Source organism: Buteo buteo, chromosome 2, assembly GCF_964188355.1.
Source record: "Buteo buteo chromosome 2, bButBut1.hap1.1, whole genome shotgun sequence".
Lineage (NCBI taxonomy): Eukaryota > Metazoa > Chordata > Aves > Accipitriformes > Accipitridae > Buteo > Buteo buteo.
The window spans coordinates 60,083,871-60,105,175 of NC_134172.1; the positions used below are offsets into that span (position 1 = coordinate 60,083,871).

A 21,305-nucleotide genomic window follows, 5' to 3' on the forward strand; every position below is an offset into this window, starting at 1 on the left:
TGCATTAAAAGTTCCCAAAGGCTCCAGTCTGATCCCAAAGTCCAAAATAACAGTGTTCAAATAGTTTGATTCCATAAACCCATCTTGGCCCTTAAAAAAAAAAGACTTTGGTAGCTCTATTTAAATCTCATAATCACAATCAACGTCAGAGTGAGTTTTAGGGTTGAAAGTGAAGTTACCATATATGCAAAATATAATTGTAGGTCAGAAGTTAAAACAAAAACACGTTAGCAGGGTGAGAAAACTTGGTTAAAGGAGAATCAGACTGTTCTCTCTTCCCCTTCCTGCTACGCTTGCTGTTTTTCACCCTGGCCATACAGCAGATACAGTTACTCTTTGGTGCATAACTTCTAGGGCAAAAACCTCTATGAAAGCTGGAGCAGTTCTAATATCAAGGAGAAAAGCTATTTTACCACTTCTACAGGTCTCATGGAAAAAAGCTCTGAAGACAACCAGCAGCAGGCACAAACTTAGAGCATCAGAACTGGGTAGTTTTGAACCTAAATATAATTGGGCTTCTTTTTCTCAACACCCATGATTTTCTTACAGGATAGCAGAGAGAATATTTATTAGAAGTGTCAGAGGCATTTAGGAGCATGAATTCCTTCAGACTTGCAAGAGTTTTATGCATTATATCTAAGCAGTGCTTTTGAAATACTTTCAAGGTGTTTTGGGGGGGGGGGGGGGAAATCAGACTCTAGGGCTTTTGAGTAGAAGTTTATAGACCAGACATCATAGGCATCAGGAAGTGGTTGGAAAGTATCATTAGACCAAATGGCTGGTCAGGGAGGTGCAGATATACAGTCCTTACATTATTTTTACTGTTCAGAAGGATTTTCCCCTGTTCAGGCAGCTGGAGTGGGGTATTTTCTTTGGTTAGAGGTTACAGTTCATCACATGGCTGTACAGGGGAGTCTTCTTTATGGTAGGGTCTCCTAAATGCTGGCATGAAACAACTACATTATAAATGCACAAGAATTTGATAGTATTTGTGCTGTTTGCAGATTGCTGCAGCCCTTGGAACAAGAATTACCTGGCAGAAGGTGCTACATGAATGGCCTCAAGTGCTTGGAAGGGAGAATCCATTCAACGACCAGATTGAAGCTATATTCAAAGATCAAGGTGGACACTGACTTCCAAACTGCCAGAGCCCTGACATGGTTTACGGTGATGCTTCCCAGTGCATTCCACAAAACAAGATGGTTAACAACACACACAAAAAAAGGGGGAGGCCAAGTTATCGGAGCCAGTAGCAGCAGACATAACACAACAGCATTCTTTTCGGTTTGTATCTCACCTGCACTAGTAGGCTATGCTTTTTCTGTGGAGCAACAAAAATAAAAATCAAAGGATACCTGCCAGCTAGACCATTTACTGTACTGGTTTGCAAATCTGTTAGATTTTTTTCTATATATAGCAAATTCCTAGCCCTACCTCTATTTTATTTTTATTCCCCTGCAGAACATTATTTCTGGGCTTTCCATTTGTAGTGTTTCAACAGTTAATCTGATCCCCAAAACGGGGGGGGGGGGGGGGGGCAACCCAAACTCATTATGTTGCTATAAATTGTGTGTATGTAATTACCCTGACTGTCAATACATTATTTAGCTGCTATTTGCTTATTAAAATGTGCCAGGAATAACAAGGCACTAGGATCTTGATTTGCCTGGCAGCATTAGTGCAGGCTGACTGAGCACATGTTCTCTCCCCGCCCCCCCCCAAGGTAGTAGCTTGACAACCCTTCATGTATTTAAAACAGGTTGCTTTTTCAACCTTTAGTACATCTTTGCTCTCTTGCTTCCTAACAAATATGACATAGCCAGTCCTGTATCTTTTACAGGCATGACCCAGGGAATCGCTGAAGATATTGGTCAGCCCTTACCTGTTCTACTTTATACACAGACTTGAAGGTTGAGAATTACTAGTAGTTTTTCACTAGCTTATCCAATGCTCTTAGCAAATAAATAAATAAATATTAAAAAATTACAAGACAGCTCTACCCTACTCACAGCCTTACTGGTGATGAAGGGATCAGATAGCATAAAATGGCATTAATTATAGGTGGGAAAAAAAATCTGGTAAATAGAAAGTGTTAACATGCCATGACTAAAACCCAACAAAATCTGCTCTTTGTTCTGAACACATCCCTTGCCTTAGGCTGCAGTCCAAACTAAAGGAGATGGCCTGGCTGCATATTGACCTTAGCACACTGGCCACAGCTGTAGGAGATGCATCTGCTCGGTATTTTGAATAGGCAGATGACTTGGCTAGTGCTATTTTGATTGAAGCACGTATTATTGCTATCCTAGATCCTCTTCCTTTTTTTTTAGAGTACAGTTGATGCCGCATCTTTTATTAAGATAGAAATTCATTTGGGACTACTGCTAGCATTTAAGTAAATATTCAAGTCACCTACTTTAGGAAACCAAAAGGGAATACATTTCTTAATTGAATGATACTTACTAATAAGGCCCCAATTCATTCAAGGCGTTTAGATGTTACCAAAATATCCAGTCTCCCAAGAAATAGTTTCAACTCCACAGAGGCATGCTTGAGGAAGACTATTTAGCATTGGAAGGAAAAGGAAATCTACCTTCTTCCTGCACACATTCTCTCCACCAAACAGCATAACATTTGATGTACACTGGCCAGGTAGAACACCTTCAACCTATTTTTTTATTACCTCTCCAGGCTTCCTATGTTTCATTAAAAACAGCACAAGGACAGAAACAAGTGCATGCACATGGTTTTACTATAGACCAAGTTCAGCACAGACAATAATTACAGAATATCAGATAATTTCCTCTACACCAAAATACAGAAATGTAGCAATTAAAAGGGGGAAGGGAACAGTATGTGTTTAGAAGCCAAATTTTCAGGCAATTTCATTGCAAATGATTGTATTTCATTTGAGGTTGGGATTTAATAACGCCAATTAGGAGTTTTACAAGCTACTAAAACTGAAATTTCCTCAGCTAAAATAAGCTTCATTGCCCAGAGCAAAGCATTTTCCATTTATAGAGTTTCTTATTAGTGAACATCTTGAATTTCTGAACAATGGAAAAAAAAAGCTTTCTTATAAAATTAGAACAGCATCTTCTCAAAGACAACCTGAAACCCACACAGCTGAATCCCAAAGCAAAGCTCTGTGATTTGCCCAGTATAATTGTTCCATACATGATATGGGGTCTCTGAGGGACTTCATGACTGGCTGAAGGAGCGCTAACCAAACCCTATGTCCTCATGCCTCAGAGGTGAGCTCTGCAGTTCAGAATTAGGCTGGATGCAGAAATTTGATTTGTAAGTAATGTAGTAACCATTTGCAAATAAAGATGAATTTCAGGTCTATTAAGCCGTCAGCTTTTACAGCCGCTGTGTCTCTCCATTATTTCAAAGAATGCAAAAAACAGCTGAAGATCTGCACCCCCAACCATCCATCGCTTACCAGTACCACTCTAAAAATAAATGTCCTATATTTAAAGAAATGCTTCTATAAAAGCTTATTTATTCTAAAGCAGTAACAAACTATGAATCCTAGTCTATTCCATTAATTTGACTATCTCCTGGTGCCTACGTTGGTTGAATGTGACAAATGCATGGGGAACAGAGAAATAAGCAGGAAAAAAAAGAAGTTTCTCTCAGAAAGCTAAGTAGTTTCATGAAATTCAAACTTTATAGCAGTACAGATTTTTAGACGAAATGGTCTATATCAAGGTCTTTTTGGGGGGAGAGTCAGAGCACCTGAATAGAGGAAGAATTATGTCACTGGCTAGTTCCAATGCACTGCAAATAGGAAGGGGTTTTTTTGAGGTTATTCTGTTCATAAACCATTTTTACAAAACTTAAAAGCTTTGTTTGAAATCAGACAGTAGGAACTATTTTTGAGGTATAGAACATCTATAGCTACCTGAAGCTATTGAATTCACACCATCTGGCCTCTTCGAAAAGTATCTCCAACAAATATGGAAAAAAAATGTTTGCCAACATTTTTGAAAAATTTTCCACAGCTCACCCTTAAAAGAGCAGGGTCATGCAGGAGGGGAGGAGGTACACAGCAGTGCAAGTCAGTAAAGCTGTAATTGCAGGCTTGCTGCTCAGCTAGCGTCACACACTTCTGCTGGCTACGGTAGCACGTGTCATTGCCACTGACAGCTTGTGTCTAGAACTCACCATCCAGGTCAGCTTTTCTAACTTACATCACCCATTACACATTATACTTTTCCTTGATGAGGATAATTTTTCATCTTGGGCAATGAACACACACAGATTAGTTTCTACAATGGATAATAGCCTAATTAACCTAAACAAAAATGTGTCATTCCCTTAGATATATCCAGTTCCATTCTTAAGATCTTTCTATGGATTAATTTCATAATTTTATATTTAATGATTTTTTTATTAACATCCACTTCAAAGTTTTAAGTAGACAGCCTACTGTGTATTCACAGATGAAATTTGCTGTTCCACTGTCCCTGGTCTATTGCTACTCTGCTGCCATGTCTCTTTCACAAGAGAAAAGGAACCATCTCACCTCTCCATACTTGACAAACTGCTGGTCTCTAGCAGCTTCTACATTCATATATGAAAGAAGCAATTCATGGAAACTGCCCATGGACAATCTGGCTTCCCACCACAAAATTTGGTGCTAGCTACCCCTGAGGCATCACGTTATCTTCCCAAATCAAGTGGTATTTTGGGATACACATACTGAATGGAATCCTTTCTTAAACATTGTGTGGAGTCCAGCTTTTCTTCTTCTAGCCTACAAACTAGTATCTCAAACACATAGATGACATTATGAAAGAAGCAGAAAGTGTCTTATTCTTTATTTTAAATGAATAAAATAAATCTCAATACATAGTTTGGAAACATTTAAAGACATCAGAAAAAGAAAACTAGATTTAAAAGCAAGTACAAAAGTGGCAGGATGAAAATAGTATAAGCTAACAGAATTTAGTGTTTCAAGTATGAATATATAACAGCAATAGCAATTTTAAATATTCCACTATTGTATTCACCATAGTGAAGTAATGAGATAGTATAGCAAAAAGCTGTGAAAATTGCAAGTTTCAACTGAGAAGTTTTGCCATTTTAATGATGGTTCTGAAGTACTGTTTTTATTTGCATTTATGGACATGTCTATGAGGGGGAGGAAGACCCATACTTTAGGCCAGCAGAGTATTAGTTGGTACATAGCAGCTTTGTAGTGTTTTATATATATAAAAAAAAAGCAAGCACTTTTATAACCTATTCCTGGTTCTCAAATGGAGAACTGTAGCTTGTACAAACCATGAGTCCCAGGAAATACTGACATATACAACCCTAAACCTGTTTGTTTGGTTTTTGTTTTATATCAGTCCTAACAAAAATATTCAAGACCTTTCATTTCTATCAAAGTGCAATATACTGCATACATAATTCCACACCTGTAAACCATATAGTATACATGCCATGTACTTATCTATAGAAGTTTGTATAAGAAATTGCAGAAGTATTAATGTATTGTGCATGTTTGTTCTGACAAGGACACTGTGCAAGCAAGAAATACCTATATTGCATGTTGTAGAATAAAATTTACTAGTAACTTCTGTGCCTGATCGTTAAAAAAAAAACCTGACAAATGCTCCAATATTAAGTCTTGTGCTTCAGCTCCATCCTTGTTAAAGAACTCTGAGCTATTGATTTTTTCAGGGAGCTGAGTTACCTAGTAAGCTTGTTTTTTCACTAGCTTGCCCCCCCTTCCTGCCCTGAAGTGTGATTTCCTGCAATAATTTAGTTGTTTGAAGAAGAGAATGTACTTAGCTAAAAAAGACTTCCAAAAAAGGAGTTACATAAATATTTAGCACATTTAGAAACAGCTAATTGCTTCCTACCATACTTAAAAGCTAGGAAGTAAAAGAGTTTTAAAATTCTTAAAGTGAAATAAAAATACTGCATAACATAGTCCTGTATAATGTTAAATACTCTCTCAAATTTAAAGCATAAGTGACCCAGAGGACTTCCCACATTTTCATTTAAGTTCTTTTTTTGTGTAGTTCATGTGGGTTTTTGCATATGTATTTTCTTCATATTTTCCTTCCTGAGTTTAAAGCTTTCCAATAGGTTTGTAGCAGGCATCAGGCTGCCACATGCGAAGGTCAACAAGGACTTGGTTGAGCTTTTGCATCCAAAGGTTACGCTCTTCTTTAGTATCAGCAGACAGCCAGTTCCTAAAAGGGAAAGAATCCAATGGATTAGATGCATCTTTCTCCACCTCTACTTATTCTGAAAAATGTTGAGCTGATCATCCATCGAAGCCCAAATAGCAGGGGAAAAAATGAAGCCAAATATTCCACAATCAGAAGTCTGAAATGGGACAGCAAGACAAAACAGAACTAAAAGTGAACCAAACCGTTCAAGTGTCATCCCAAAGTCTTAGCATTTAAATGAGCTTTGCATTGGCAAGTCAATGTTGTAAAGCTCCTATGTCATTAAAACTGTCACTTGAGGCAAAACACCCCTCCCACACATCCCACAACCTTCATGATTTTATCCACTCACTTTGTAACACAAAGTGTGTCTCTGCATTGGCTGACAAGAGTCTCTCTGTCATCCTCCCTCTGAGGTCGGACAGTTATTAGTTCAAAAGTGTTGGGACGGGCACAGAACTCCCTGTTGGCAGGTTCAATCTGATGATTAGTGCAGTTAGCCAAGTTTATCCGGCCCAAAGGATGCTGAAAGTGAAGTTAGTTCATCAGTCAAGAACACTGCAATCAAGAGTAATCCTGAACAACATATGCTTTGACAATTTTTGCCATATTGAGTGACACCCCCTCCAAATCAATTACTCCATTCCAAAAGAGGGATTCCACTTCTTACATTTATGAGTCATAGCTGAAGCAAGACAGTATAGACAACAGAACATGCCCACCTGAGTCACATACAATACAGCTAACAAATCCATCCCTTACTAAAAGCTTAGGCTCTAGAAAGATATAGCCTCCCTTTTCTTTATTCCTTAAAAAAAAAATAAAAAGCTTTAACTCTCAAATTCAAGAGAACTTCATAATAAAATCCAAACTGGTAGTGTAAACCCTGTCAAAGCCTACAGAAAACAAGCACTTTAGAGATGCTTGCATCATTCTTGTCAAAGCCTATGGATTCATCTTCAAACATACAACTAAGGCACCTAAGTGACAAGTCCAGCAGCTTTAGCTCCCTCTATAGTCAATAGCTAGACCCCTTCAAAAAGCATTTCAAATTCAAGGCAGTTACCTCTTTCTGCTGACTGTAGACAGAGGCTTAACTCATGCCTAAAGTTAGTTGCAGACCTTGGCTCCGATTATTCACACCTACAGAATATCTCATCAGGGAAACATCACAAACTGCTCTTGGCTTGGAGAAGAGTTTGCTATTTATTGGGCATGTTCACTATACTATTCCATAGATAGTTAAAACAACCTGAGTTACAAGAAAAAGGATAGTTCTATTCCAAAGAACATTAAGAAACAGGCTGCATGTTGGTGATACATGTACAGCCATGTACAATCATTGCCCAATACTGACAATGCTGAGCTACATCTATCTCTGCATGATAGAACAGATATAGTAGGGGCAAGGGGAGGAATTTAATAAGGACAGAATTTAATACTGCTATAGATATAGTATATCAAAAGAATATAGGTGATCCTTACAAGCCTAGGAGATTTTCAAGAACAGAATCTGGAAAACAAACCAAAGCTGCTTTCTTGCAGACAAAAGTAGAATAGGAAACTTTTTCTTGCTTAACTCAAATTTTTTGCCTATATTCTATTCCAGTAGGCAGAGATTTTTTCCCTCTCTCCTGGCAGGGAAAGAAAATACATTGATATATTTTGGCAACGTCAACTATCAGCATATGGTCTTCCTCTGTTAGCAGGGAAGAAACTAAACTCAGGCATCTGGATTGGCATAGAAGACCCAAAAGGACCAGAGTTTGCCACCGAGTTTGGGAAAGAAAGTGTTCTGCCAATAAACAAGCAAGAGTTTAATGGTAAATTGCTTAAGTAAGTCAGAAAAAGCCTCCTGAAAGCAGTCTTTAAAAGGGCCTGGAAATATGTCAGTACACACTGCAAAAACAGGCTAAGGAAACAAGAAGGTTCACCTCAGTGACAGATGAACCTCTGATTTGTCTCATTAGCCAGACAATAACTTAGGTTTCCATGAAAACCATTTAAAAAGCACCAGTTTCAGCTATAATGTCGAGCTGCAAGAAAACGATCACCACAAATAAGATAGTTCATAATCACAGCTATGCTTCTGCAATATAGAAGGGTTGCCCACTCCAATTCTTTACCATATTAAGTTAGTTATTATTTTGTCTAAAACTTAAGGCAACTAGATACAGTCTGCTTATTAAGCTGTACAAGTCTGATGAATTTCAATTAAATAGTCATATGACAAGTGCAACGGAAAGCCTTAAGACTAAAGGAGAAATTAAATATGGAACTTTCTCCACTTTTCCCCTTTCCCACTAGATGAAGTGCTCAGTTTCTAAGTTTGCCCTGATTTAAGCCAGATTTATGAAGACAAGTCCCCTCCATTCCCCAAGGAAACTTTATGACCTTGATTCTCATGCTTTGAATATATTTACCTGTTTTAAGCCTAAATGTTACTATCATTAAAAATGAACAGTAGTTGTGTAGGGTACTACAGAACTTTAGACTTGAGCTTTTTAAAACAGCATTACCTTTCGTTTTTCATCATCTGGGTATGTCCAGTAAGATATACAATTTCCAGACAGCACACACCAGCGCCTGTGCCATGCTCCAAATCCACTAACATCTTCAAACATAGTCTTAAAAAAAAATAAAAAAAATAAAAATGGGGTAATGTTATATCTTGAGCTTGGTCTGTACTAAACTATTTTTCTACCAGAATGGTTCAGCAAGTACAACCTTTCATAGGAGTAAACACAGAGAAGGAAAAATGTATACTGGGGAAGACTTCTATTTGTACAGTATATTTATTTTCCAGATAGCATAGAAAGTGGGCTTATGCCATCATTCTCAAGTTTGCAGCCTTTTGCTCAAAATGCACCTATCACTGCTATTTCAAACTACCAAATTTTCATATTGACAGTGGTAAGCATTCCCATTATTTTAAGATAATGAAAGGTTACTTATAGCAGATACAGGATGAATGGTTCACAGAACATGTATTACTATAACCTAATTTATTATTATTAGGTATTTAGGTAATCTTTGGCTTATAATTGATGTTTACAAAATGTTTGGGTATTCTACAGGCCACACTCAGGAGTCCAGTCACTTTAAAAGAAATTGATTTTTAAATGTTTGTGTTAGCAGTTATTTTACTGGATGCAGGATTATGCCAGTTTTAAGCCCCATTTCCTTAGCACTGAAATGGCAAGTTTAGTGTCCAACTTCTATTCCTGATCCCTTGAACTTGTACAGAACTTTTTTTCCAATTAATTTTTGTATGTTGTGTTTTTCACTCTTCACAGTTCAGATTATAATTTTTAATGGTGCAGGGAGTTTCTAAACCCTTACTCTGAAAATACTTCATATGCATGTACACCATTCTGTAGGTTTTACATATAGTATATTAGAGGTAAACAAAGACTTTCTTAAATTAGTACACAAAAGCACAGGATAGCAAATACCATAAGCATGTGAAATGTTTGCACCTAATGAAATCTGTTCAACTTCTATTAAAGGGAAAGGAGACAAAACTGCTTGAAAAGAATCTAAAGAGATTCTGATTTCTGAAAACACCAAAATAACAGCAAATGTTAGTGTTTAACCCAAATATTTTCCTAGTACATTTACTGCCATCTGCTGTACATTATCTCAACAGCTCCACCTATTAGGCCCAAGTACCATCTGCATTTTTAAGTCCAGTTTTAGAGAAGAGAACTGCTCAAGGTGTTTCTCAAAAAATACTGTCACTTCCTTGTAAGCCAAAGTCTGTGAACACAGTGGGGGAAGGAAAAAAAAAAAAAAGTCTTTTGCTAGGGAGAATTTGTTTTTACTAGACAAAAAAAAAAAATCCAAGATGACCTGTAAAAGTTTCTGGCAGGGAAATTAGAATCTCATCTCACATCACAGATTATAGCAAGGTTAACTGAAGCTCAGAATAACAAGTGAATAGCATTTAGAAGAAAAATATATATAAAATCCTGAAAAGTAGCTTTAATATAAGCATGTTTAAAAGATAAACTAGGAAAATTTTGAGGTCTGGCTCAGAGAAAAAAAAAAGCCAGTTTTAAGCTTCACAATCACTACAAATACACGCGTGAAATTAAAAAGTGACTACATTTAATAGAACCTGTAATTTCCACGGAAGGAATTTGAAGTGAACACCTTACCAAGAACCCTTTCTCCTCCACAGAGGAGTCCACTTGGCATTTTAACTTTAGATATATATGACCTTCCAAAGGAGACAAAACAGGAACCTGCAAAAAGTAAAACATTAAGTCATTTAATTTTGACATGTCTCAACTCTACCACAGTTCAAGCAAGCCACCTGCACCAGGATGTTAGCACTGTCTTGTTCTTAGATTTTTCAGCCAGAAAGAAGCAGTCAGTCTCAAGCAAGACAGTAATAACCACTTTGTTTCAAGTTCATTTAGAAGCTTTTCAAGATTTATTTGCTTATTAGTTTGCTCAGGACATATGCACAAACATGCTTCTATTTAGAAAAACAGGTACTCCAAGCGTGGTTAAAAACAACACAAGGCACCAGTCCACACCCTGCAAGCTTCTGCCTCAGTTTGACATTAAGCTGTGTGGAAAATATCAAAGTGGGCTTAAACAGGATTAGTACGTAGATGCCATAAGCATTTCTGGCAGATACTGATGTAGTAGCGCCTACTCAGATAAATATTTGTATAAGAAAACCTAGAAGGGGAAAAAGTAATGAAAGCAGTTCTTCTCAACTGGCACTCAAGGTATTGAAGATGTGTGTTAAGTCATTTCTAACACAAGAGGTTCCAAGCCCTATCTTCTACCACTAAAACAAAAAACCCAACCAACCAAACAAAAAAAGGGCAGCTTAATTATTGTACCAGAGATTGGTTAAATGGTTATTTGATATTCAAGAGTTTTGAGGAGGAGCATGCAACAAGGACTGCCTTGTACTTCCCCCAATCCCTCCACACATAGCACCCCATTACATTGAGTGCTCCCACCACTACTGTCAAGAAATCACGTCCCTTCTTCTTTTCCACAGGGAAGCTTAGAGACAAATTGCTAATTCAACAAGCAAACAATGATCTGCAGGGCATTCTACATACCATATTTTGTTGTTTAATCTGAATAATGTAAGAAGCTTTAAAAAAAAAAATCAGAAACATTGCTGCTTTGTCTTACTAGAAAAAACAGAAAGGTTGAAGTTGCTGCTCAAATACAAAGAAAGAACCATTTGCCAGGGAATAGGCACATGTACACAACAATGAAGTAGCTTTTAAAGCCATGGAATCAACATCAATCAAATGGAATTAAATTTTGCTAGTAGTTAAGATGAACAAGAATAACCCCAAGTAGTTAAAAGTGTACATCTGTAGGCCTCAGTGAAGCCTGCAGAACACTGAAATAGATGTTATGGTTAGAAATTAACTCAATCGCCTTTGAACTGTAGGCATGCTGCAGCTTCCTCCCAGACATGATACACATGTGCACAAGCAGGTGATAAATAATTTTTACATGGTAGATATACTCAACTAAGACAGCATGCATGGCTTGCTCATGTATTTGGCCCTACAGTACAGCAAAATTGTAAGCACCAGGCAGGAGTCTGCATGACCATTTGAGAAGCAAAAATAGTACAATGTTTCCACATAATAGAAATAAGTTGCATCAGTCCTGGATTTTTATCAGCAAAGACAACTATAACCCTACAGGCTACATCAGGGAACATTAGCTTCTATTGTACCAAATCACAGTAAAATCCATTTCTCAATAAGGGCTTCAAGGAAGTTTAGCCAATTCCCCACTTCAGGTTTGTGGGTTTTGCATTCCTTTCTGTTGTGGTTTAACCCCAGCCAGCAACTAAGCACCAAGCAGCCGCTCACTCACTTCCCCCAATTCCCCCACCCAGTGGGATGGGGGAGAAAATTGGGAAAAGAAGTAAAACTCTTGGGTTGAGATAAGAACGGTTTAATTGAACAGAAAAGAAGAAACTAATAATGGTAATAACACTAACAAAAGGACAACAGCAATAATAAAAGGATTGGAATGTACAAGTGATGCGCAGTGCAATTGCTCACCACCTGCCGACCAACACCCATCTAGTCCCCCAGGGGCAATCCCCCGCCCCCACTTCCCAGTTCCTATACTAAATGGGACGTCCCATGGTATGGAATACCCCATTAGCCAGTTTGGGTCAGGTGCCCTGGCTGTGTCCTGTGCCACCTTCTTGTGCCCCTCCAGCTTTCTCGCTGGCTGGGCACAAGAAGCTGAAAAATCTTGACTTAAGACTAAACACTACTTAGCAACAACAGACAACATCAGTGTTATCAACATTCTTCGCATACTGAACTCAAAACATAGCCCCATACCAGCTACTAGGAAGACAGTTAACTCTATCCCAGCTGAAACCAGGACACTTTCTAATTTATGTCAGGACAGAAGAATCTATTTTGTGGATTATGAAGTGTACCAATGAAGAGCTGTGTGACAATAAAGCAAAAAGGATGTATAACAAATGGAACATATCAGCTACGCAAAGCCTACAACACCATTACTAATTACTAAATAAAGCAGGTCTCAAAACACTCTCCTGTACACATAATGAAAAAATACTACATTCTAGTCAACAATATATCCCCCTTCAAAGGCAAGTGGGGTAGAGGTGGTGGAAAGCAAGCAATTTGTTGAACATCCAGCTAGATGAACACTAAAGCCCATAACTAGGCTAACTTGCATTCTGATGCAGTCATTCAGATATCTACCATAAGAAGTTAGCTTACTGTTGTAGAAGATTATCTGTAAAGATACTTAAAATAACTCTAAAGAATTTGCAAAAAATCGGTTTCTTGGGAGACTTTTGATTACAAATAGAAGATAATAATTTTGCTTAATTTTGAGAGAAAACATACAAAGTTATCTAAAACACTTTCTTCTGGGGGATCTGAGTTAATAGTTAACTAAAAACTGCTTTCAGAGATTAAAGACCAATTATCAATTTACATAATTCCCAAAACCAAAAATGTATACACCAAGTAAAATATTTTACCTGCACATGTGTACAAATAAGAACTTCACATTTTGATATGTTTAGTACTTTCAAAACTTTAGTTCTCTATGATTGCTTTCCACTTAAAAAACAAAAGTTTTGATAGGTCTTGACAGAACAAGGTCTCAATAGAATAAGAAACAAGATATGTAGTTCCCGAGTGATTTTAATTTTCTTCAGTGGCAACAAGTTGAGTTAAACCAATAGTTAGGCTGCCAGTCATTTTTCTCTGGTCTTCTATCAGCAGAGTAGCTGATTCTATGTTCTGTGCAGTTCATCAAGAAGTTGGCTCAGATTTCCTGACTAGCAGTCTAAGAGACACATTGATTTGTTTTGAAGAAAAACCCTTCTCTAGTGATCTAGGAAGAGACACCTGCTAGTTAAGAAAAAACCCTAGGTGGCCTAAGTAACTTTGAGTTCCAGCAGCATGCTTCTTATTGTAAAAGACAAGGAGTAGAATTCTGCAAGTCTTAATGGTCCCTAACATGTTATGTTTAGTTAGTAAGTCTTTGTAAGCATTTTGCTAGAAGAATTAAAAAAAATAAATACTGCAAAAAGGCCAGACAGACATGAGCAACATGCACTAGGAAGCAGCTTCCTAATTGAAGTTGCAAACTAAAGGATCATAGCAACCTTGTCTGGGAACATATAGCCCAACAGTTCTTTTTCCTCCCCTTCAAAATTTATCTAGGGAAAAAAGAAACATGCTCAATGCAATTAATGTAAAGTTAAGGTTTATAAAAAAAAAAAAGACACAGTTATACACGAATACGTTTTGGTCCTTTCTACCCTGAATTTTAACAGTATAAAAGGGAGGAATGAAACTCAAAAACCCTACTGTGGAAGCAGTTTGTTCTGTATTACAAATGCATGGAGCAAGTTAAAAAGCAGCTGTCTGGTACAGCCACAGGCCAAGTCAAAACTGAAGCTTCACAGAGGTGATAATTTTTTTGTTAAATTATCTGAGAAAAAGGGGAATTCTTATTCATAACTGTCAAAATTTGCACCTGGAAAAAATTAACCAAGTGATGGTTTCCCTAGAATTCTATTTGAACCTTGTGCTTGTGCTACAACTTACTAGTCCAGTCCACTGTCCTATCCTAAAGAGTAAACTAAAAAAGTTCAAACCCAAATTGCTGAATATAATGTGAAAGCTGATTCCCATAATTCTTAGAGCAAGGGGTTTCCAATAACCAAGCCATACACAAAGTAAGATTTCTACATGTAGTTCTGGTTAAGAGGAACTCTTATGCTGAAGAACCAAATTTGGTACTTCTGAAGTTCACACAGTCAGTAACAGCAGTGTAATTCAACTGTTAAGCTCTAAAAACTGTTTCAGTAAAGGAATCTGCTTCTATCTGCAAAAAGTAAAACATCTAAAAAGCAAGTTGGGATTATTGTGATATTTTGGTTCTAATCTCATGCACAAACAACCAATTCTTGTTACTTCATCTCTCAGAATCTATGATTGCAATACTACTATCATCACAATAAGACTTAATTAGCCAAGAAAAAAATTCATTCTTATGCTGCTGTTTGGATAGATAAAGCTGTAATTTAGTACTACCATAAGATGTAGTAACTTTTGAATTAATTTAAGTTAGTTTAGGGTAGCTGCTGGCATAAACACCTATTAAAACAGGGTTTAGATATAAGATACTACAAGGTTAGAGACTGCAATGAATGTAAGAATGTATTTTTTTAACTTCTAATGGTAAGAGCCAATAAACATATTCTGTTTAGACAAGAAACTAATGGTATAAAACTCAATAATAGCTCTCTTTCAAAAAAATATTAAGATGGTTTGCTTCTACAAATTTAATTGGGATATGAAAAGAAACTCATATTCCTAAGTATATTCAAACAGCAATTTTTAAGTCAATTAAATGCAGAAAATTTCAAATACTTCATTATCATTAAAACTTGCTTAGTGTCTTATTTAGTGATAACTGCAAGACTGTAAAAGCAACAAACAATATGAAGACCACGTACAGAGATGCCAAGTGCATACATGAATATTTTTTTGAGTGAAAGCAAATCAGTAACCAAATACCTCCATTATCTTTGCATAAGTATACCTTACATTGAGCTACAGAAAAGAAAGAACATCTGACATAAGTCTTTTTTTGTTGTATCTCAAATTACATTTAGACATATGAAATGAAATATAAGTAACAACTATACATAAATTTTTTTAACATATATATAAATAAAGCTGTATGTTTCAGTTCTAGGATGGTAATTTCTCCTGAAAACAGTAAACCCAGACTCATATTCATTTCTTTAGTAGTATGCAATTACCTTTGGATTAGTAACGAATAATTTCCATTACCTTGTCCAACGCAAATTTGGCATTTCCTACAGAAGACAGCGATAGCTTGTGGGATCCAACAAGGATGAAATTAGTAGTGCGTACAGCATTAGGGCCACCTGGACTGGCCATGGCTGTAGAGAAAGAAATTAAAGTCAAGTCATAACACAACATGCAAAAGGCTTTATTTGTACTACTGTGTGGGTGCCCTACTCAGTACTCCAGGAGAAGTACTCTTTGCAGTGCAGCCCAGCAGCACATTCAGACAGTATGTTGATGCATACCATTCCTCCTCAATAGATCTTTTCTTTCAGAAAGAAGTTTTGAAATATTCACAAAGGAGAAGACAAGGCATTTTAAGAAGTCTCAGGGGGACAGAGAGCACTCTAGGGCACACTACAAAGTACACATGCCCTGCAGTAGGAACATGACTTTCAAATCTCTTAACCTGTCCAAGTGACATGCTGCAGTCTTCCAGAATTTGCACGCCTATATTCCTCTTTGCACTTATATCAATAGAAACAAGTGCTACAGCTCAGGCACAGGAATCTGACTAGTTGCAGCAGCATGGTAGACATTCCAGAGTTAGTTCATGAGCTCCTTATTGCTGCAATTTGTACTAAAGCTAGGTCAAGTATCTTATACTGTAGTCAGACAAGCGTATAACACATTTTTATGTAGCTAGAAAAACACTTGGAGATACTGTTCTTCTCCCCCAAGAGTCAGAAATATAAAAACAGTACACACAAGCAATACTTCAGAATCTGTTCATATTTTCAAGTTTGCTTTGTATTACTTTGTTGACATCAGACTCTAGTTTAAAAATCTTAAAATTTGTTTGAGTTCACCTTTTCAGGAAAAGGATGTAAGCCACAGGCATCTTTTACGAGATACTAGTTTGATTTTGTGAAGAGATCTTCCATTAAACATAATAACTCAAATAAACACAGGGCCAGTTTCTGGGCTGGCAAACTGACATAATTCTGTGTTTATTACTCCCAAATTATCATCTGTTACAAGTATTATTTATTGATACACTGCCTTAGACAGCAAGTGTAGATTATTCATCTTGGCATAAGATGTTTAGATTTCACTTACCTGGAGTAAGAAGGGTGCTTTTCTAGAAAGAGAGAGAGAAATAAAAGCTTAGTGGAAAAGTAATTTCTGACAATTTCTACAGAATACTAATCTAGGTTAGAAAGAAACTAGATTTGAAGTACTTTAAAAACAAACAAAAACAACCTGAAGAGAAAGTCTGAATAAGTGTGTAGTAACTGCATACATATTGCCAGCATTACATATTTAGAGCTGTTACTTATTTCTTGAGCTGATGGCTGAAGAGTTTGGCAGAAAGCTGGACAGTTTATAGTTTCAACTAAGGGACACAAAGAGCCTACTACAGGCACAGCCTTATTCAGTGAGAGAACATAGACTTTGAAAGTAGTTATAACCAGATCTTGCTACAACATTACATTCATACTTACAGAGGTAATAGATGTTAATAATCTCTTTGGAGTGATAGCCTACAAAAGAATATAAGAAGATAAATGCAGTTGCTACTGAATTTGTCCATGTTAGCATGAAAATTAGTCAGTGAAGCTACTGAAGGCTTATCTAAATAAATTTCGAATGGATACTAGTTGTTGTAATGAGTAAGTCTTGTTTTTTGACGGGATGTATTTCAGTGGAAGGAATACTACATATTAAAGAAATATTTACTGCAAAAAAGTTTAATTATACATTAGCTTGGGATGGACAGCATGTGTTTAAAAAAGCCAAACTTAGTAGACCCTTTTCCTTCATGTAACAGTGCTTCAAAGTTACATTTGCTTATTAAAGATAAGAGTTAACAATACAAGTACAGAGATGTTCAATGTGCTACTGTTGTACATTATCTATATTTTGAAGTGGAAAAATCTCAAAGTATAAGTAAGACTGTGTATTAAACATGAACTGGAATTATGTACTCATCTATTCTTGAAGCTGAAGGACAAGTATGAGAAGCTTGTCAAAAAGCATATACAGGATGTCATCAGCAAACCAATAATCCCACATCAACAACTTACCTACAGTGCCACAAAAACATTCAGTTTTCAGTAAAGATTCCTCTAAACTACAGCATAGGAGAGAAAGAAACCCCAGACTTCAAACTGGTTTTATTGGGGGATAGATGGAAGCATGTTTTCACTGTGCCAAATGTAAGTAAATATTAAAGAAAGTTCCTATTTCTGTTTGCAGAGGCAGGATTTTAGTACTCATTCCAACTGTTTTGAAAGACACTTAAGTTTCTTGTTTTTATTAAGTGACAGATATCTTGACAAGGAAGAAATCAAGCCTAAAAATCATTAATACGCTGTGTGCCCAGCTATTAGAATGACAAGAAGGAAAAAAAAAACCAACTAAAAACACAACCCCCAAAACCCCTCCAACCACCTCCTGAAAGCCACTGGCCTGTCTGAGGTCACAAAGCCTTAATAAAGCACAAACACTTGAAATGTACACCCTATCTGAGCTGAAATGTTTATGTTCAAGGAGTTAAAACATTTTCTTTAAAAAATAAGCATCTAGTGCTTTTACTTAACACTGGGAAGAAAGAAAAGTGTTGCAGTTGACCAATAGAGCCAGTAAGACAAATCAAACTGCAGGATAGGGCATATTGACTGGTGTAGTGTAAATAAAGTGGAGAATAAGGGCACTAAATCACTATTAGAGGCACCACACCTAATAAATGAAAGTTTGCAAAGCACAGCATTTGGCAGAACTAGTAAGATGACTTCTCCTTCCTCTCCAATATATTTCAGACTTAACCAAGTGCTGCAGGTCCAATCTACTAATAACTGCAGGACTCCATAACCCATCTGTCATTGCAGATGTTCCAAGAAAGAACAAGAAGAGTAAAAGCAAGCAACAGATTTTCTAAGACTATTAGTCAGTTCTCCCTGAACACTGCAGTCTCCCTAGTGTACCTTCTGTTGAAATAAAACATACTGATTTTCATGTTTCATTTACCTTAGATTTATTTGCCTTTTTCCTTTTATCAGTGCTTGTAACTTCTTTTCTCTGCACCTGTAAGGCAAGAAGGTATTAAGAAAGTACAACACATTCGTATCCCTTACACATCCTCTTGACAGGAACCAATACATACCAAACTGTAAACTTCTATATTTATTTCGAAGTCATTTGACACATCATGCCTAAAAAGGAAGAGAGGGGAAAAAAGTTAAACACAGACTGAAACAAAAAGGGTTGTTGGGGGTGTTTGTTTTTTTTAAGTTACTCTTTACTTCTTCGCTCCTTAAAACTGTCCAAGTGAGCAGCTAGGTTGTACACAAGAGAAGCTTAGTCATAGTGCTGACTAATGGCTAATCTCTTATTAGTAAGTCACAGTTTGTTCCTGCAAGCCAGTATGGCTGTTCGAGATCCTTTCACTTCTACAATAGTACTCTTCAGTGCAAGCAGCATTGCTGGTTTTAAGACTTGAATGTATTACTATTTCAAGATGCCTTTGAGAAGCAAAAGCAAGAACTCAAAGAACAAAAGGGGAGAGAGAACAGGGGCAGATAGTATGCATCTGCAATTTCTCAGATTGAATACATCTACCATTTCTCAGATTGCACCCTTCAGTCCACTCCTGGCACACGTTTCTAGAAACAGAGACTGGGTTGAGTAAAGAGCTTTAAGCGAAAATTCCAGTTGGCTTGGACTTTAAAAAGGGAGTTTGCTTATTTATTTTGGAAGACTTTTACTAACAACCATCCATTTGAACTCGCAACACCTTTTTAGCTAATATATGCGAGTTGAAGTTTTAGTTTTAAGAGTACTATTTTTTTCCAGATACCAAAACCAAATAGCTATATAAAACGTTAGTTGCTGCAAAAGAGAAAAAACACATAATCTCAGGCAGAGCAATCCATCTGTCATTGCAGGTGTTCCAGGAGAGAACAAAAGTAGAAAAAGCAAGAGACAAATTAGCTGATGGATGGTAGAATAAGTCTAGACCACTCTTTTGAGAGAAGTGTATTCCAGCTATTTCTTGAAGCAGGAAATACCGATAACACAAGATCTCACCATATTTGTTTGCAGAATATGCCATCCTTACAAGAAGATTTTAAACCTTTTTATGCATGCTCCACCATCAGAGTTGAAACTGGTTCCGAAACAGTTTCTTTATACTTACATAATAAATGTCGTAGTAAAAGTAAGAGCGTCTCCATTCAGGGAGCTGGCAGTACTTGCTAATGGAGTTGCAACCATGTTTTCTGCTCCAGATCTCAGTATTATTACATAGTAGTAATTTGCTGCTTCTGTAAATACATATCAGATGGGTTTGTTAGCAAGAGGTGTCCAAGTATCTAAAAACCCTCAAGTACTGCATTGCCATTAAACACATCTCTGTTTCACCCCACTTAAACGCTTGGTTACAGTCAAAATTTGCTTATCGACTTACTCTAAAAATAATTTATTTTTCCTACTGTCTCCACAGGATTCACAACTGCATTGCTGCCTGGGCATCTCAGGCCAGACCTATACTACCCAGTACATGAGAGGGGAGAGGAAGAACTTTGTCAGATTCATCAGTTAATCTTAGTACATTATACTCTGTTGTTACTTTCTAGGCCTGCCAGCTTAACTAGACAGCAGCTTTCACTACTGCCCGTTCTCATGATTTTTTCAGTCCTATGAAGGAACTGGTTATCCAGACAACTCATTTTCCTAACTTTTCACATAAGGGGAAAAAAAAGAAAGATTACCACAAGCACACATCTCAGTAGTGTCAGGAGATAATTTGGAATTTGTGCAGCAAATTGTTGAGCAGTAAAGCAAGAAAGCATTGCATAATGTCATACCGCATTAAAAAAAAAAACCAACAAACAAAAAACAACCCAAAACAGTTTGAATGCTCTGTTGTATAGGACAAGTCACAACTTTCAGAACAACTGTTGAAGACTGCAGTAAGCATCAATTTGTACTCTTTATATTTGATGTTCTCTTCACAGATGAAAGTACTTAATAGAGCTTCTGGTGCACAATGTATAGCAAATGCTGCACTTCCAGAATAAAGTTTTATGACAAATAGTTCATAGCTGTTTGTTTAGACAATTTGGTTTTGAGAATTACTGATAGAAATGAAACTTATATTTTTGTAATCATTAGGGAGGCTTTCCTATAAACAGAGATGAATTCTCTTATGCAACAAGAACTGTAACATGTCAGGAGTGGGGTGGGGGTATAAATTAGATCAGATATTTACATTTATATTGTTGGCTGTGGTTTTATTTGAATATATAAAAAACACACTTTACATTTCATGGGACAGTTAAACAAGAAAACAAGACAGACATGTGAGTTCGTTAGTAGAAGGTTTTGCAACCAATATTAAACAAGAGTTTGTCCAATGACTTTTGTCCTCAAGCTTTAGTGAGGCAAGAAGTAGGAACCTGTCTAGCTACAATCATATTCTGTAGCATTATATAAAATAGCACAGGTAGGCTTGCAGATTCTTTAAACAAACCCCTGACAGAAGCTTACTATGTTCCAGGATAAGTCTCTAGACCTACAGAGAGATATTGCCAGATATTCTTCCAGAACAAAAGAAGAAACAAATCCACATTTTAATGCTTTAATGACTTAAACATGACAAGATAATGGAAGACTAGTCTTTGTAAGTTTTTTGGGCTGTTAACAGAAGGACTGTAAAAAATTGAGCCTTAATGAGCATTTCACAACACCACAGAGGTCAGAATTTATTTAGTGATATTTAGTGCTAGACTTGCATCCA

At 36.8% G+C, this 21,305-nt stretch overlaps 2 protein-coding genes across 5 annotated transcripts in view; one reads left to right on the top strand and one right to left on the bottom strand.

Moving 5' to 3' along the window:
• AOAH (acyloxyacyl hydrolase) overlaps nucleotides 1-4,930 on the top strand; it is a 94,205-nt gene extending 89,275 nt beyond the window's left edge. For both annotated transcript variants that reach the window (XM_075056807.1, XM_075056816.1), the window contains exon 22: nucleotides 1,005-4,930. In XM_075056807.1, coding sequence (XP_074912908.1) covers nucleotides 1,005-1,133 — 129 coding nt within the window. In that variant the 3' untranslated portion in view covers nucleotides 1,134-4,930. The remainder of the gene's footprint in view (nucleotides 1-1,004) is intronic.
• A 507-nt stretch (nucleotides 4,931-5,437) lies between these two features.
• Nucleotides 5,438-21,305, bottom strand: part of ANLN (anillin, actin binding protein) — a 30,414-nt gene continuing 14,546 nt past the window's right edge. Inside the window, exons 15-25 of one of the 3 annotated variants that reach the window (XM_075056793.1) lie at nucleotides 19,704-19,830; nucleotides 18,672-18,720; nucleotides 18,536-18,592; nucleotides 17,011-17,049; nucleotides 16,625-16,646; nucleotides 15,548-15,660; nucleotides 13,849-13,902; nucleotides 10,349-10,435; nucleotides 8,708-8,815; nucleotides 6,541-6,713; nucleotides 5,438-6,209 (exon numbers count right to left, since the gene is read on the bottom strand). In XM_075056793.1, the coding sequence (XP_074912894.1) occupies nucleotides 6,086-6,209; nucleotides 6,541-6,713; nucleotides 8,708-8,815; nucleotides 10,349-10,435; nucleotides 13,849-13,902; nucleotides 15,548-15,660; nucleotides 16,625-16,646; nucleotides 17,011-17,049; nucleotides 18,536-18,592; nucleotides 18,672-18,720; nucleotides 19,704-19,830 (953 nt within the window). In that variant the 3' untranslated portion in view covers nucleotides 5,438-6,085. Of the gene's footprint in view, nucleotides 6,210-6,540; nucleotides 6,714-8,528; nucleotides 8,816-10,348; nucleotides 10,436-13,848; nucleotides 13,903-15,547; nucleotides 15,661-16,624; nucleotides 16,647-17,010; nucleotides 17,050-18,535; nucleotides 18,593-18,671; nucleotides 18,721-19,703; nucleotides 19,831-21,305 lie in introns of those variants that run through there. The other 2 variants (XM_075056775.1, XM_075056784.1) reach the window with 2 other exon arrangements.